Raw genomic sequence first — 12,943 nt, forward strand, 5'->3', positions numbered from 1 at the left:
CCTGGGTGGCTCAGTGGGTTAAGCCTCTGCCTTCGGCTCAGGTCATGATCTCGGGGTCCTGGGATCGGGTCCCGCATCGGGCTCTATGCTCAGTGGGGAGCCTGCTTCCTCCTCTCTCTCTCTCTGCCTGACTCTCTGCCTACTTGTGATCTCTGTCTGTCAAATAAATAAACAAAATCTTAAAAATATATTAAATGTTTTCCATTCTTTTTTATGGCTGACTCTTCTACTGTGTGCCTGTATCATCCTTGGTTAGTCCTTTCATCTCCTGGTGGACAGGGATCCCTCCAACCCCCAGGGCGGTGAATAGTGTGCCGGGAAGGTTCAGGGACGGGTGTGCATGGGGCGTACTCTGTCCTTTCTCTTCGGATTGGTGGTGGAGCCACTCTGGGCCGCGTTCTCCACCTCCTTTCTTGACGCATGCGCTTTCTTCCCCGAAATACGAACCCCGACACTCCCGAGCCCCTCCACTGACCATTCACACAACCCTAGTCCTGCTGGGATCTGCTTCCTCCGAAGACGTGCCTGACCCCTCCAGGCTCTGTCGGGGGCTTCTTGGGGCTGGTCACGCAGGATCACGCGTGTCTCACTGTCTCTGATGTACGTGGAGCCCCTCGAGGACAGGAGCTGAGCTTTACTTGGCTTCAAACCCCAAACTCACAGCTAGACACACAGTAGCTGTTCAGAAGCCTTCGTGTTGAGAGATTGGCTGTGCCAGTGAGGCCCTGGGGTGGGGGGTGGCCCAGCCTGGGCTCAGGCAGAAGTGCAGCTGGAGAGAATGGGGGCCATGCCAGCCTGGGGCGGGGGTGCAGCCTGAGCAGAGGCCCTGGGGTGCCCCTAGCAGGACCTACATGGGGACCAGGAACCAGTCAGTGGGTGGCTGGTTCACCCTGATTGGAATCCTTGGGAGGTGGTGGTGGGGTGGGGGTGGGGAGGGCCCAAGTGTCCACAGGAAGAGGAGCGATTCCTGGACACTAAAGTGAGTGCGACATCTTGGCAAGAAATGTCCCCAGTGGAAAGAACTAGAGAAGGGCTCCAAGGCACAGAACAATGAGTGTGGGGGAGGGGAACCTGCTCAGGGGAGTCATGAGACTGTTGTGTCTGGGCCCAGTGGTGGCACCTGGAGGAGGGGGCAGGTTGGAGCCGGTGAGGGCCTGGCATGTTTCTGCACCCCCCAGAGAGCAGCGTGGCGCACGGCGTGGTCTCCCGTGGGGGCCGCCTCCAACTGAGTCGTGTGCAGCCCGCCCAAGCTGGGACCTACACGTGCGTGGCCGAGAACGCCCAGGCCGAGGCCCGCAAGGATTTTGTGGTGACCGTGCTTGGTAGGTGTGCGCCCTGCGCCCCCTATGTGTCCTGCCCCTGTCCCAGCCCACACCAGGCCCCAGGCCTCACCACAGTGCCTGCCACAGAGGCCCCCCAGATCCGGAGCTCGGGTGCCAGCCAGGAGCACAGTGTCCTGGAGGGTCAGGAGGTGCGGCTGGACTGCGAGGTGGATGGGCATCCGCCGCCCGACGTGACCTGGCTGAAGGACGGTGGCCCACTGGACCGGGGCGTAGGCCCCCACCTCCGGTAAGGCCTGGCCTGTGCCCACCCGGGGCTCCAGGCAGCGCCTGCAGACCCTCATGTGCCGGCCCTCGGCACTCCGTTCCCCCGCAGGTTCTACCTGGACGGCAGCGCCCTGGTGCTGAAGGGCTTGAAGGCGGAGGACGCGGGCGCCTACACCTGCGTGGCCCTCAACGCCGCCGGAGAGGACGCCAGGCTGCACACAGTGAGCGTGCTGGGTGAGCAGCTGAGGGGCGAGGAGAGGCGGGGCCTCTGCCATCCCGGAGCTGTGGGGCCTGGCCACGGGGAAGGGGGGGACCGCCACTGGGGCGTCTGGAGGGCGATGCCAGGGCCAGGACGCAGGAGACCTGCCTCCAGCCCCAGCCATGCCCGCGCTATGAGCCAGGCCACCCTCTGACCTCTCTGGGCCTCTACATCCCATTCTTAGACCAGAGACCGAAGCACTCCAGCCGCGGCTGTGACGGGAGAGTTGGGGAGTGGGGGAGATGCAGATGGAACCCTGGGGTCTGAGAACCCCATATAAGATGGTTGGTGTTTCCTGGCTTTGGCCCAAGAGGAGCCCATCTCCCCCACCTAGACCCTCTGCCTAAACCCCTCTCCGCTCCCTTTTTCTCTCTGCTCACCGCCAGTCCCTCCCACCATCGAGCAGTGGGCCGAGAGCTCAGGGACCCTGGTGAGCAGGCCTGGGGAGCTGGTGACCATGGCCTGCCCCGTCCGGGGCTCCGCGCCCATCCGCGTGAGCTGGCTCAAGGACGGCCTGCCCCTTCCGCTCTCCCAGCGCACTCACCTCCACAGCTCTGGCCGCACCCTCAGGTAGGCAACAGGCTCCTTGGCCCCTGGGCCAGCGGATCCCACATCCACTCCTCAGGCAGCTTGGGTTTCAGAACCCCTCTGAGTGGTTTTCAGATAAAAATAATATAGACACACAGAGGTTTATGATGGGGACAGTGAGGGGCCCCCCACCCCCCCAAATAGAACTCCAGAGATGAAAGGGGCCTCTGCCCTCAGGCTCTTACAGCCCAGGGAGGGAGGCACAGATCCAGGTGAGGACACCTGCTTGTATCTAACTCAGCCTGCCCGGGGGTGTGGGAAATCAGGGAAGGCTTCCTGCAAGAAGGTTTCTGAGCAAGCCTTCACACATTCTTCAGCCTTTTGGAGCGCCAGCTTTTGCAGGTGCAGTTCCAGGCGCCGGGATAGAGCGGAGGGCAAAGCAAAGTCCCTGCCCAGTAGCCGCTTGGTCAGGGGAGGAGAGTGGAAATGCAAGCGCTATGACAAAGGAATGTCACCAGGGACAACAAAGTGGGGCAAAGAATAAACGGGAGGTGGCAGGGAGGCTGGAATTTTAGGGTGGTCAGGGATGGACGCTCAGAGAAGGTGATATTTGCACAGAGATGGAAGGAGTCAAGAGAGGGAGCTGGGTGGATTCCGTGGGGAAGAGTTTCTGGGCCGGGTGTCGGACCAGCAAGTTCAAAGGCCCTGAGGTGGGCGTGTGCCTCTGTGTTCAAGGAATAGGGTGGGTGGGATTCAGGGGAGACCAGGTGACTTAGGACTTCTAAGTCCTTTAAAAGACCTGGGTTTTCCTAAGTCCTGGTTGGGGGGCAGTGTTCAGGAGAGAAGCCTTGAGATATGATTTATATTTTTTATTATGATAAAATACACATAAAACTTATCATTTTAACCATTTTTAAGTGTACACCATTTTAAGTGTATGGTTTAGGGGCATTAAGTATATTCACACAATGATCTGACCATCGCCCCCATCCCTCTCCAGAACTTTCTCATCTTGCCAAACTGAAACTGTGTCCCCATTTCGCCCTGTGCTCCCCCTATCCTTGGCAACCCCCATTCCCGTCCCTATGAACTTGACACCTCTAGGGATGTCAGTATCAGTGGAATTATACAGTATTTGTCTTTTTGTGACTGGCCTTCTCCACTCAGCGTCATGTCCTCCAGTCCCCTCTGTGTTATAGCAGGTGTCAGAATTCAGAATTCCCTTGCATTTTAAGACTAATATTCCACAGTATGGACGGACCACACCTTGTCCATCCATTCCTCTGTCAACATAGGGACATAAGGGTTGCTCCCACTTCTTGGCTACGGGGCCTAATGCTGCTGTGAACACGGGTGTGCAAATGTCTATTCAAATCTCTAAATACTTTGGGGTTGTGACTTAGGTTTTCAGAGGAGCCTTCTGGCTGACAAGACAAGAGACCATGGGGCCAAGGGCAGGACAGGCGGGGGGTGAGGGGGAATCGAGGTGTTCTGCCTGGGTCACCGCCCTGGGGGTGGAGGTGGTCAGAGGCGGGAAGCAGGAGGAATGGAGCAAGGCTCTGTGGCCTTCATCCAGGAACCTGGCAGAATGAGGTCCACAGACAATGTTTTCTGAGATTGGACCATAGTGGAAGTGGGTGGGTTGAGGGGGAGACCCGAGTGCTGTTTGGATGTGTTGGTTTGAGAGGGTCTTAGGCATCCAAGGAGGAGGCGAGCCAGTTGTTTCCTACTCCACAAGGGAGTTCGGGGATGTAGAAGTTCTGGGATTCTCACAAACAGGTGGTGGTGGTAGCCAGCGCCCCCCCGTTCCCGCCACCCTGAGTGTGAGCGAGGACTGTACCCCCAGTGGCTGGTATTAGGATGGGTCTTAGTTCCCAGGGAGGGGGAGCAGGCAGGAGGATGGGGAGGGTGGAGGAGACACTCCAGGAAAGCATGCTGTCCCGGGAGCCAAGCAGAGACAGGTTTCAGGGTCACTGGGGGACATTAACAAGACCAGCTCAGGAGGAACAGTCGGGGCCAGAGAGACTGCGAGAAGAGGCGGGGGGCACAGACAGACAGACAGGGGAGGTGAGTCCTAAAGGTGAAAAGGAATGGTCTAGAAGAGGGGTAGGGACAGGCAGGTGTCCTACTCCTTGGGTGGCACAGCGCAGCCCGCGGAATTGGGAAAGCAGGAAGTCTGGCTTTAGAGGGAGGTGAGTCAGACAAAGCAGCAGGGGACAGGGAGCCTGGGGCTTTCCTCTGGGGGCACCAGGGAGCCAGGAAAGGGGGTTAGGCAGAGGCTGGGCCTGTCCAGGTGGGAGTCTCGAGCTGCCTCTCTGGCAGGTAAGCCGCCGGGGGACAGGAAAAGAGAGGAACAGTTTCGATGGAGTCCCCCCCTTTTTTCCACTCCACCCTTCTTGGGGGGCTCAGGATTTCCCAGGTGCAGCTGGCGGATTCTGGTGTCTTCACCTGTGTGGCTGCAAACCCAGCCGGCGTGACCAACAGGAACTTCACCCTGGAGGTGCACGGTACGGACGGGGGCGCTCGTGGGGGGGGGGGGGGTGGGGGAATAACCGTATCCTTTGGCCTCTTAGGGCACGAACACAGAGACTCAGTCTTTGATTCGTTTGGCTGCTCTTTCATGCATCTCGCGAGCGGCCATTAAGACGCTGTGGTGTGCCAGGGCCTTACCAGGCACCAGGATGTAGCAGTGAGCAGAGGTGAACCCTGTCCCCAGGAGGGCAGTGCAGGAAACAGCTTTGTAAAGAGGTGATCGCAATTCCAGGCAACTAGTGACACCGGGGGAAGGACAGGGAGCGGTGGGAGCACAGAGGAGGGCCCTTCAGTTGGCCTGGGGAGTTCAGGGAGGGCTTCCTGGAGGAGGTGAGGTCTAAGATGAAGACAGGAGAGGAGAAGGAATTGTCCAGGAGAAGGGCATTCTGACGTGTGTGGGAGCGGCCTGTGTGAAGGTCCAACCGTGACCTACTGTGGAATGAAGGGACTCTGCCCCCTCTTTTGCCCCGTTCAGCGCCCCCTGTCCTGGAGCCGGTGGACTTCCAGAATGATGTAACTGTGGTCCGTGGCTCCTCGGTGGTGCTTCCCTGCGAAGCCCAGGGAAGCCCCCTCCCCCTTGTGTCATGGATGAAGGATGGGGAGCCCTTGTTGCCCCAGAGCCTAGAACAGGGGCCCAGTCTGCAGCTGGAGACAGTGGGAGCTGGTGACTCGGGGACCTACTCCTGCGTGGCCGTGAGCGAGGTGGGGGAAGCCAGGAGGCATTTCCAGCTGACAGTGATGGGTGAGTCATCTGCCCACAAGGCCAGCTTCTCTGGGCCTGGGTGCAGGGTGGGCCTCGGGTGGGGGGCCGATGGTGAAGGTTGGGGGGGAGGTGAGTCCCTTGGTGGATCTCCCAGGGGCTGACACCTGGGTGCGGACTTTGGGGGCGAGACAATCTTATACAGGATGCTGACCTTGCTGCTACATAGAAGGGCTATGTGGCCCTTCATTCTCTTGGGGCCATGCCCTTCAGCTTTGTCCCTCAAGCCTCATAAAGCTGGGACAACGAGCCCCTGAAATCCAGAGGCAGAGCCCTAAGTCTCAGGCTGAAATTTTGCAAATTTTGTGCCATATTGGAAAGAGCTATGTCAGCTGTCTCCTCCCGCCCCACCCCTGCCATACGGTGTGCTTGCAGGTTTTAAAGCACAAATAATCGGCGCATGCAAAGGGGCCCCTGGTTTCTAGGGTCCTTGGCCCCATCTGTGGTCAGCTCTAGATGGTGGGGGGTGGGAAATGGACCCCAGCTCCCAGTGCCCTGCGTGCAGCTGCCATGGCTAACCCCGGCCGGGTATCTTGCAGATCCCCCCCACATCGAGGACTCAGGCCAGCCTGCAGAGCTGTCGCTGACCCCCGGCACCCCCTTGGAGCTCCGCTGTGATGCCCGGGGTACCCCCCTGCCCAACATCACCTGGCATAAGGACGGGCAGGCCCTGAGCAGGCCTGAGGACAGCAACAGGGAGCTCCGGGTGGAGGGCGTGCAGGTGCTGCTGGCCCCTTACTGTGGGATGAGGCCGGGGGAAGGGGAGGCAGGGGAGGAGAAGGACCCTATAGCACTTGGCCTTTAGGCTGAGCTCTTCCTTTGTGCGGGGTGAGCATGTGGAGACCACCCACCTGGGCCCTGTCCTCAAGAGTTCCCAGCCAGGTCAAAGCCAAGGCTGATGCAGAAATAAGAGGAGAGCTGGTGGAGTCAAGGGGTACTTCCCGGAGGAAGCAGGCTTTGCCCTAGCCATAAAGCAATGGTTAGGTGGAGCTAGAGAAGAAACATCCCAGAGAGGGGAATGATCGGGAAGGCCGGGTGGCCAACTCAACCAGCCTGAGTCTGAATCCTTGGTCCTTAGTTGTGGAGGAACCAAACCGGATCGGGGGGTGGGCAGGCTGGGGCTGGAGGCAGCGGCTCACACTGCCCCGTCCCCAGGTGGGCGATGCTGGGCTGTACACTTGCCTGGCCCAGAGCCCTGCTGGTGAAGTTGAGAAGAGCTTCCGGGTCAGGGTTCAAGGTAAGGAGGGGGTGCCAGGGCCGAGGCAGGAGAGGAAGGTAGGATGGGGCCTGCCGGGACAGGTCTGTCTCTCACAGCCTCTCTGCTGCCTGCCTAGGTCCCCCCCATGTTATTGGGCCCCGAGGCCCCCGCTCCGTGGTTGGCCTGGCTCCAGGGCAGCTCATTCTGGAGTGCTCAGTGGAGGCAGAGCCGGCCCCCGAGATAGAATGGCACCGGGATGGCATCCTGCTGCAGGTAGGTGCTGGGCTGCGGACCCAGGGACGCCACCTTCTGTGCCGCTCAGGCCCTGGACCCTGTAGCCTGGATCCTCAGTGCTGAGGGGTGGTCCCCGCTGGCACTTCATGTCCCTGCTTTCCTGGCATCCCGCACTCCTCTTATTACTGTCATGCCCATCTTCTGGATGGGGACACTGAGGCAAGCCTGGGATTTACACCCTGGCTTCTGATGCCTCTCTGTGTGCTTCCCATTATACCTCCGAGCTCCACACAGTGGCTGGGTGACCCGGGGCTAGTTACCGAGGTTCTCTGTGCTTTCCCCCACCCCCGAAATCGGGACCAAGGATGGTAGGTCTTCTAGAAGCTCTAGCTCCTGATCCAGGCCTGAGGCCCCTCTGCCATGTCCCCGATGGGCAGAGCCCAGGGGTAGGAACTCATTCCCTCCCACAGGAGCCTGTTTCCCCCAGAGGGGTGTCAGTTAAGCCACTGGCCTGCCCCGCTGGTTCCTTGGTCCTCCGTGCCCAGTGCGTGGGGGCTGGCTGGCGCTGGCCCAGCACTAACGAGGCTCTCTCCGCCCTGCGGACTGTGCAGGAGGACGCCCACACCCAGTTCCCGGAGGACGGCCGGTTCCTCCAGCTGCAGGCCCTGAGCACGGCCGACAGGGGCAACTACAGCTGCACGGCCCACAACGCCGCGGGCAGCACCAGCGTGGCCTTCCACGTGGACATCCACAGTGAGTGGGCCGCACCTCCCCCACCCCCACCCGCGCTGGCCCTTCCTCAGGCGCAGACCCCGGCACCCACTCCCTCCGTGCCCCTCCCCCAGCGGTGCCCACCATCCAGCCGGGACCGGCCGCGGTGAACGCCTCCGTGAACCAGACGGCCCTGCTGCCCTGCCAGGTGGACGGTGCTCCCCTGCCTCTCGTGAGCTGGCGGAAGGACGGAGCCCCCCTGGATCCTGCCAGCCCCAGGTGGGACTGGGACCGCGAGGGGCTCGGGGGCGGCTTCTAAGCAGAAACTGCCTGGGCAGTTGGCACTGGAAGGTGGCTGTGTGGCCCGCACGTGGGTCTTCGCAGAACCCAAGAAACAGGCTTGTCTGGGGCATTGAGGGTGTCGAGAACCCCAGGTGTCCATCTGTCTGTCTGTCTGGTTTTGACTCTTGGTTGCTCATCTCTGTTTCTGTGGGAGGGGGCTTCATGCCTCTGTGTGTGTGTGTGTGTGTGTGTGTGTGTGTGTGTATCTCAAACCAATTTTCTATACCTTTCTCTGTAACATGGCAGAGACACCCCCCGCCCACCCCCAGCCCCCAAGTTATGGCTTCTGAGCTCAGGCAGCCTGCAGAACCTTGATACCTGCCTGACAATCCCAGTTCCCAGGGTCAAGCCTGAGTCCAGCTCACCCCCAGTCCTGCTGGCCCTCGGAAGGGGCTGTCCTCAGATCTGGGGGACATGCTCAAAAGGGGGGCTTTCTGGATGCTGCTGCCTGCTGACTCTTAGGGAGAAGTTGGGCCCAGGTGGGACCGCGGGAGGCCCCCTGATGTGCGGAGCTGCCCATGTCCGTGACATCCTCTAACCTTGGCCTCATGGATGCAGCACTCCAGAGCTAGCACTTTTCTGCAGGGAAATCCAGGGGGAGAGGGGCCACCCCCAGGGTCCAGCCCCTCCAAGGGCCTCCCTAGGCTGCTGGTCTCCATGACAATCCCCTCCCTCTCTTCCAGGCTGCAGGTCCTGCCCGAGGGCTCCTTGAGGATCCGGCCAGTCCTTGCCCAGGACGCCGGCCACTACCTCTGCCTTGCGTCCAACTCTGCAGGCTCTGATCGGCAAGGCCGCAATCTCCAGGTCTTTGGTAAGTGGACAGGACAGGCAGGTTCCTTCCTTCAGCATTGATCTCCTCTCTGGGCCGGGTCCAGCCTGGTTTCTGGGCTCCTCCTTGCTGTTGGGAGCCAAGAGCAACGGTCTCTCAGTGTTCTTGACCATGAAGCCTAGGAGTAGAACTTGGGAACACGCATACTCAAAAGACGGCTCCTTATTTTATGCATATGGCACATACACTTAACGCTATACTATTGCATTGAATGGGCAAGATAGGAAACATTTGAAAGGATAAGCTTCAGAATCACTGTACCAGACTGTCTCATCTCTTCTCACTCCAATGGATCCCCTTGGTGGAGGCCACTCTGCTGGGCGCTGGCCTCGAGCAGGGCGGATGAGGAGTGGGACCCTGAGGGCTATATTCAGGGAGAGCGGGTTAGGAAGCTGGCAAATGGGGGGGGCGAGCAAAGGTCCCATCACCCCAGATTAGGGAGCCTGTTGGAAGATTCCTGCAGAGTGTCTCCTGCCTCTCCCCTGCCCGTGGAGGACAGGTACGTTGCCCTTGCCTCCATCCTTCATCCTTGTCTCCTGGTGACTGCTCTCTCCCCAGAGCCTCCAGCCATCACCCCTGGCCCATCCAACCTGACCCTGACTGCTCACACCCCTGCCTCACTGCCCTGTGAGGCCAGCGGCTCCCCCAAGCCCCAGGTGGTCTGGTGGAAGGATGGACAGAAACTGGATTTCCACCTGAAGCAGGGTGCTTACCGGTATGGAGCTGGGCCTCAGGGTGGTACCGTGAGGTGCTCAGGGTGGGGAAGGGGGTGCCCATTTCATGGTAGGGAGTCCGGTCAGAAACAAGGCAGGGAAGCTTCTCAACGAAGCCAGTGCCAGGATCTGTGTCCTGACCTCAAGGGTGTAGAAGGATCTTCACTGAGATGCCCAACAAGGGGTTTAACACCATCACAGCTGCTGGAGCCTAACAATGTCGGTGCCTGGAGGCCTGGGTTTAGCCGAACACAGATACTTGTCTCTCCATTTCTCAAAGGCAACAGGTCATACAGTGGTCCGCGGGCACATTAAAGGGATCCGTTCACCACTTGATTCTCCAGGCATCTACTGTGTCCTGTGCCAGGCCAGCGTGGAGCTGTCCTCTACAGCAGGTGTCCTGCCAACACGAGCTGTTCTGATAAGGGACTTGGACGTGATCACTATTGCAGAAGTTGTTAGAACTGCTGGTTTCAGAAGAAAACACAGAGGGTGGTAGAGAAACACAAGGATGAAAATTTAACTTGCCCACAGCCGCATCTTTAAGAGTAGAAACTTCTAGAAGGAATTTCCAGATTCAGACCAGGGTGGGCGGGGGGGACAGATACCAGGGGAGAAATTAGTCTTGAGACACCCAGTCCCCTGCATCCTGGTTGCCGGGCAGGCAGGTCACAGCTGGCCGACTGTCTGTCTGTCCATCCCAGGCTCCTGCCCTCCAACACCCTGCTCCTAGCAGCTCCCGGGCCCCAGGACTCAGCCCAGTTCGAGTGCGTGGTGAGCAATGAGATGGGCGAGGCCCGCAGGCTCTACCAAGTGACCATCCATGGTACGTTGGAACAGAAAGAGGGAGAGAGAGGATGGGGACATCACGAGCATCTCCTGACCCCACCCAGCCCCACACTGATGCAGACTCTAGCACTGTTCCTGGTAGGAGCTCTCAGGAGAGTCCACTCCCCAATCCAGATTATTCTAAACCACAATCTGACCTTGCCGTCACTCTGGTGAAAATTTCTCCCTTCGCAGCTGCCCACTGCACTCAGAATAGAATGCAAAGTATCACCTGGGTCCACAGGGTCCACAGGCCCAGCCAACCACCACCTCCCCTAACCTTCCCAGGTTCAGTTCACCCCAAGGCCTAGCTCGCTCTGGGATCCGGTCATGCTGCTTAGCTTTTAGTTCCTCACCTCAGGGCCTTTGCATATGCCATTCCCTCTGCACATGCTGTTCCCTCTGTTCTGAGCACTTCCCTTTGCCCTTCACCCAGCGGGCCCTTGCTGTCCCTTCAGATCTCAGGTTAAATGGCACTTTCCCTGGAGGACTTCTCTGGCCTCCCCAACTCTTGGGAAGGCTCCCTTCTCTTGTGAACCGCTCTGGAGAGACCTAGCTGCTATCCCTACAGAGAGCAGTTCATAAGGGTACCCCCAAGCCCCGCAAAAAATACTTCCCGAGTGAATGTGACCTCTCCTCTCTTGCCCCTCCCTCCCTGGCCCTCCATCACTAATGTCACCTATGTCTTAGTCTCATAGTTCTCATTCACCCGGCCCCATGGCTATGTGGTCCCCTGTGGACCTTGGGAGGGCGTCAAGCCTTGTCTTGCCTTACAGTGCCTCCCACCATTGCCGATGACCAGACAGACTTCACCGTGACCAAGATGGCCCCTGTGGTCCTCACATGTCACAGCACGGGTGTCCCAGCCCCGGTCGTGTCCTGGAGCAAGGCAGGAGCCCAGCTGGGGATGCGGGGGAATGGCTACCGTGTCTTGCCTTCGGGTAAGTAAGGGTGAGCCATGGAGAACAGAGATTGGGAGTATCAGGAGGAGGGTGTAAAGGCAGACCCTTGGAGCCCGGTGGGAGAACAAGATGGAGCACCTTGGCCTGGCTCTGCCATTCCCTGCTGTGTGACCTAGGGGAACCCTGCACCGTCTCTGGACCTTAGCATCCCCACTCATGCGCTAGCGTGTTGGTATCCGTCAGTGGTTCCCTGATGTTAGCTGACGGTGGTGCCACTTCATGGCAACGTGAGGAAAATGACAGCTACGTGAGAGTTTTCATAAGGCTAATTTGATCTCATCAGAAGGATTTTCCTTTTCCCTAAAATTTACTTTTCTTAATATTTTGGTGTTAGAAGTTTCTTTCATGAAATCAAGGTGATAGTAGATGGGTGCTTTTGAAATGTCTTTGCTTGTCAAAATTAAAAGTTGGCCACCTTAGCTGTGAAGTGTAAAAACCTGACAATTCACAGACCTGTACCCCTCAGGCAAATAATACATTACATGTTGATTTTTTTTAAAAGAATTTTACAAAAAAAAAAAAGAAAGTTGGCCACTTTATGGGGATTCTCCAAATTACATTTGCTTGTTCAATGGTGAGCAAGTGAAATCTTAAAGCCTGAGCACCACTGGCCAGATCTGCAGTTTTCAAACCCTTTCGGAGCAATAGAACACTTTCTTCTGACAATCAGTTATGCGGAAGCCCATCATGTAAAAGAAAACTGAGATTCTGGTTCCATCTGGGGATGGGGTGGTCTAGGAGGATTAAAATGGTATTCGCTGAGCACCAAACTAAGACTAAGATAAGACTAAGGAAGACAGGGCAGAGGGAAGACAGACGAAGCAGTAATCTGGGAAGCCTTCCTGGAGGAAGCAAGTTTTGAGCAGAACACAGCAAAGGTAGCAGGGTGAGGGCCCGTGGAAGTATGGGTGGGCCAGGGACTCTGGGCAGGGCAGTGGCAGGTCCTAGGACATCACATCCAGAAGTTTCTAGAGACCATCCTGTCCGATTCCTCATTGCACATATGGGGAAACTGAGGCCCCAAGAGTCGAGGAGACTTGCCCACAGTTATGCTCCCAACAGGGAGCACAGGCAGGCCTTGAACCCAGGTTTTCCCATGCTGCTTACAAACAGGCAGGGAAGCAGGTGGAGTGGCCAGCAGGAGAGACACAGGGGCGGTGGGGAGAGGTAAGGGACATCTGTCCCAGGTCCCCTAGCCCTCTCCATGTCCTATTGCCACCCACAGGTGCCCTGGAGATCGGGCAGGCCCTCCCCATCCACACTGGCCGCTATACGTGCACAGCCCGCAACTCTGCGGGTGTGGCCCACAAGCACGTGGTACTTACCGTGCAAGGTAAGCCTCTCCTGGCAGGTGGAGGGCTAGAGGCAGGTAGGGCTGGGTAGGGAGGGGAGGGCCCCAGGTTCCAGATGCCCAGACCTGTCTCTGATCCAGCTGCAATTCCAGGAATCCCCTGTTCCTTGTAGGGGCTCCTCTTTCTGGTGCTCAGGCCCCCACCCCTG

The 12,943-nt window shown here is 58.4% G+C and overlaps 1 protein-coding gene across 1 annotated transcript in view; it reads left to right on the forward strand.

Moving 5' to 3' along the window:
• The window catches only part of HMCN2 (hemicentin 2), a 144,705-nt gene that overhangs the window by 105,487 nt on the left and 26,275 nt on the right, over nt 1-12,943 (forward strand). The window contains 16 exon segments of the mRNA XM_032866090.1: nt 1,179-1,322; nt 1,410-1,569; nt 1,657-1,781; nt 2,193-2,376; nt 4,744-4,841; nt 5,342-5,608; nt 6,166-6,347; nt 6,782-6,863; nt 6,961-7,097; nt 7,670-7,811; nt 7,904-8,048; nt 8,795-8,922; nt 9,499-9,655; nt 10,358-10,479; nt 11,258-11,422; nt 12,669-12,776. Of these exon segments, the coding sequence (XP_032721981.1) occupies nt 1,179-1,322; nt 1,410-1,569; nt 1,657-1,781; nt 2,193-2,376; nt 4,744-4,841; nt 5,342-5,608; nt 6,166-6,347; nt 6,782-6,863; nt 6,961-7,097; nt 7,670-7,811; nt 7,904-8,048; nt 8,795-8,922; nt 9,499-9,655; nt 10,358-10,479; nt 11,258-11,422; nt 12,669-12,776 (2,346 nt within the window).

Source organism: Lontra canadensis, unplaced genomic scaffold (genome assembly GCF_010015895.1).
Source record: "Lontra canadensis isolate GAN:19392208 unplaced genomic scaffold, GSC_riverotter_1.0 scaffold30, whole genome shotgun sequence".
NCBI lineage: Eukaryota > Metazoa > Chordata > Mammalia > Carnivora > Mustelidae > Lontra > Lontra canadensis.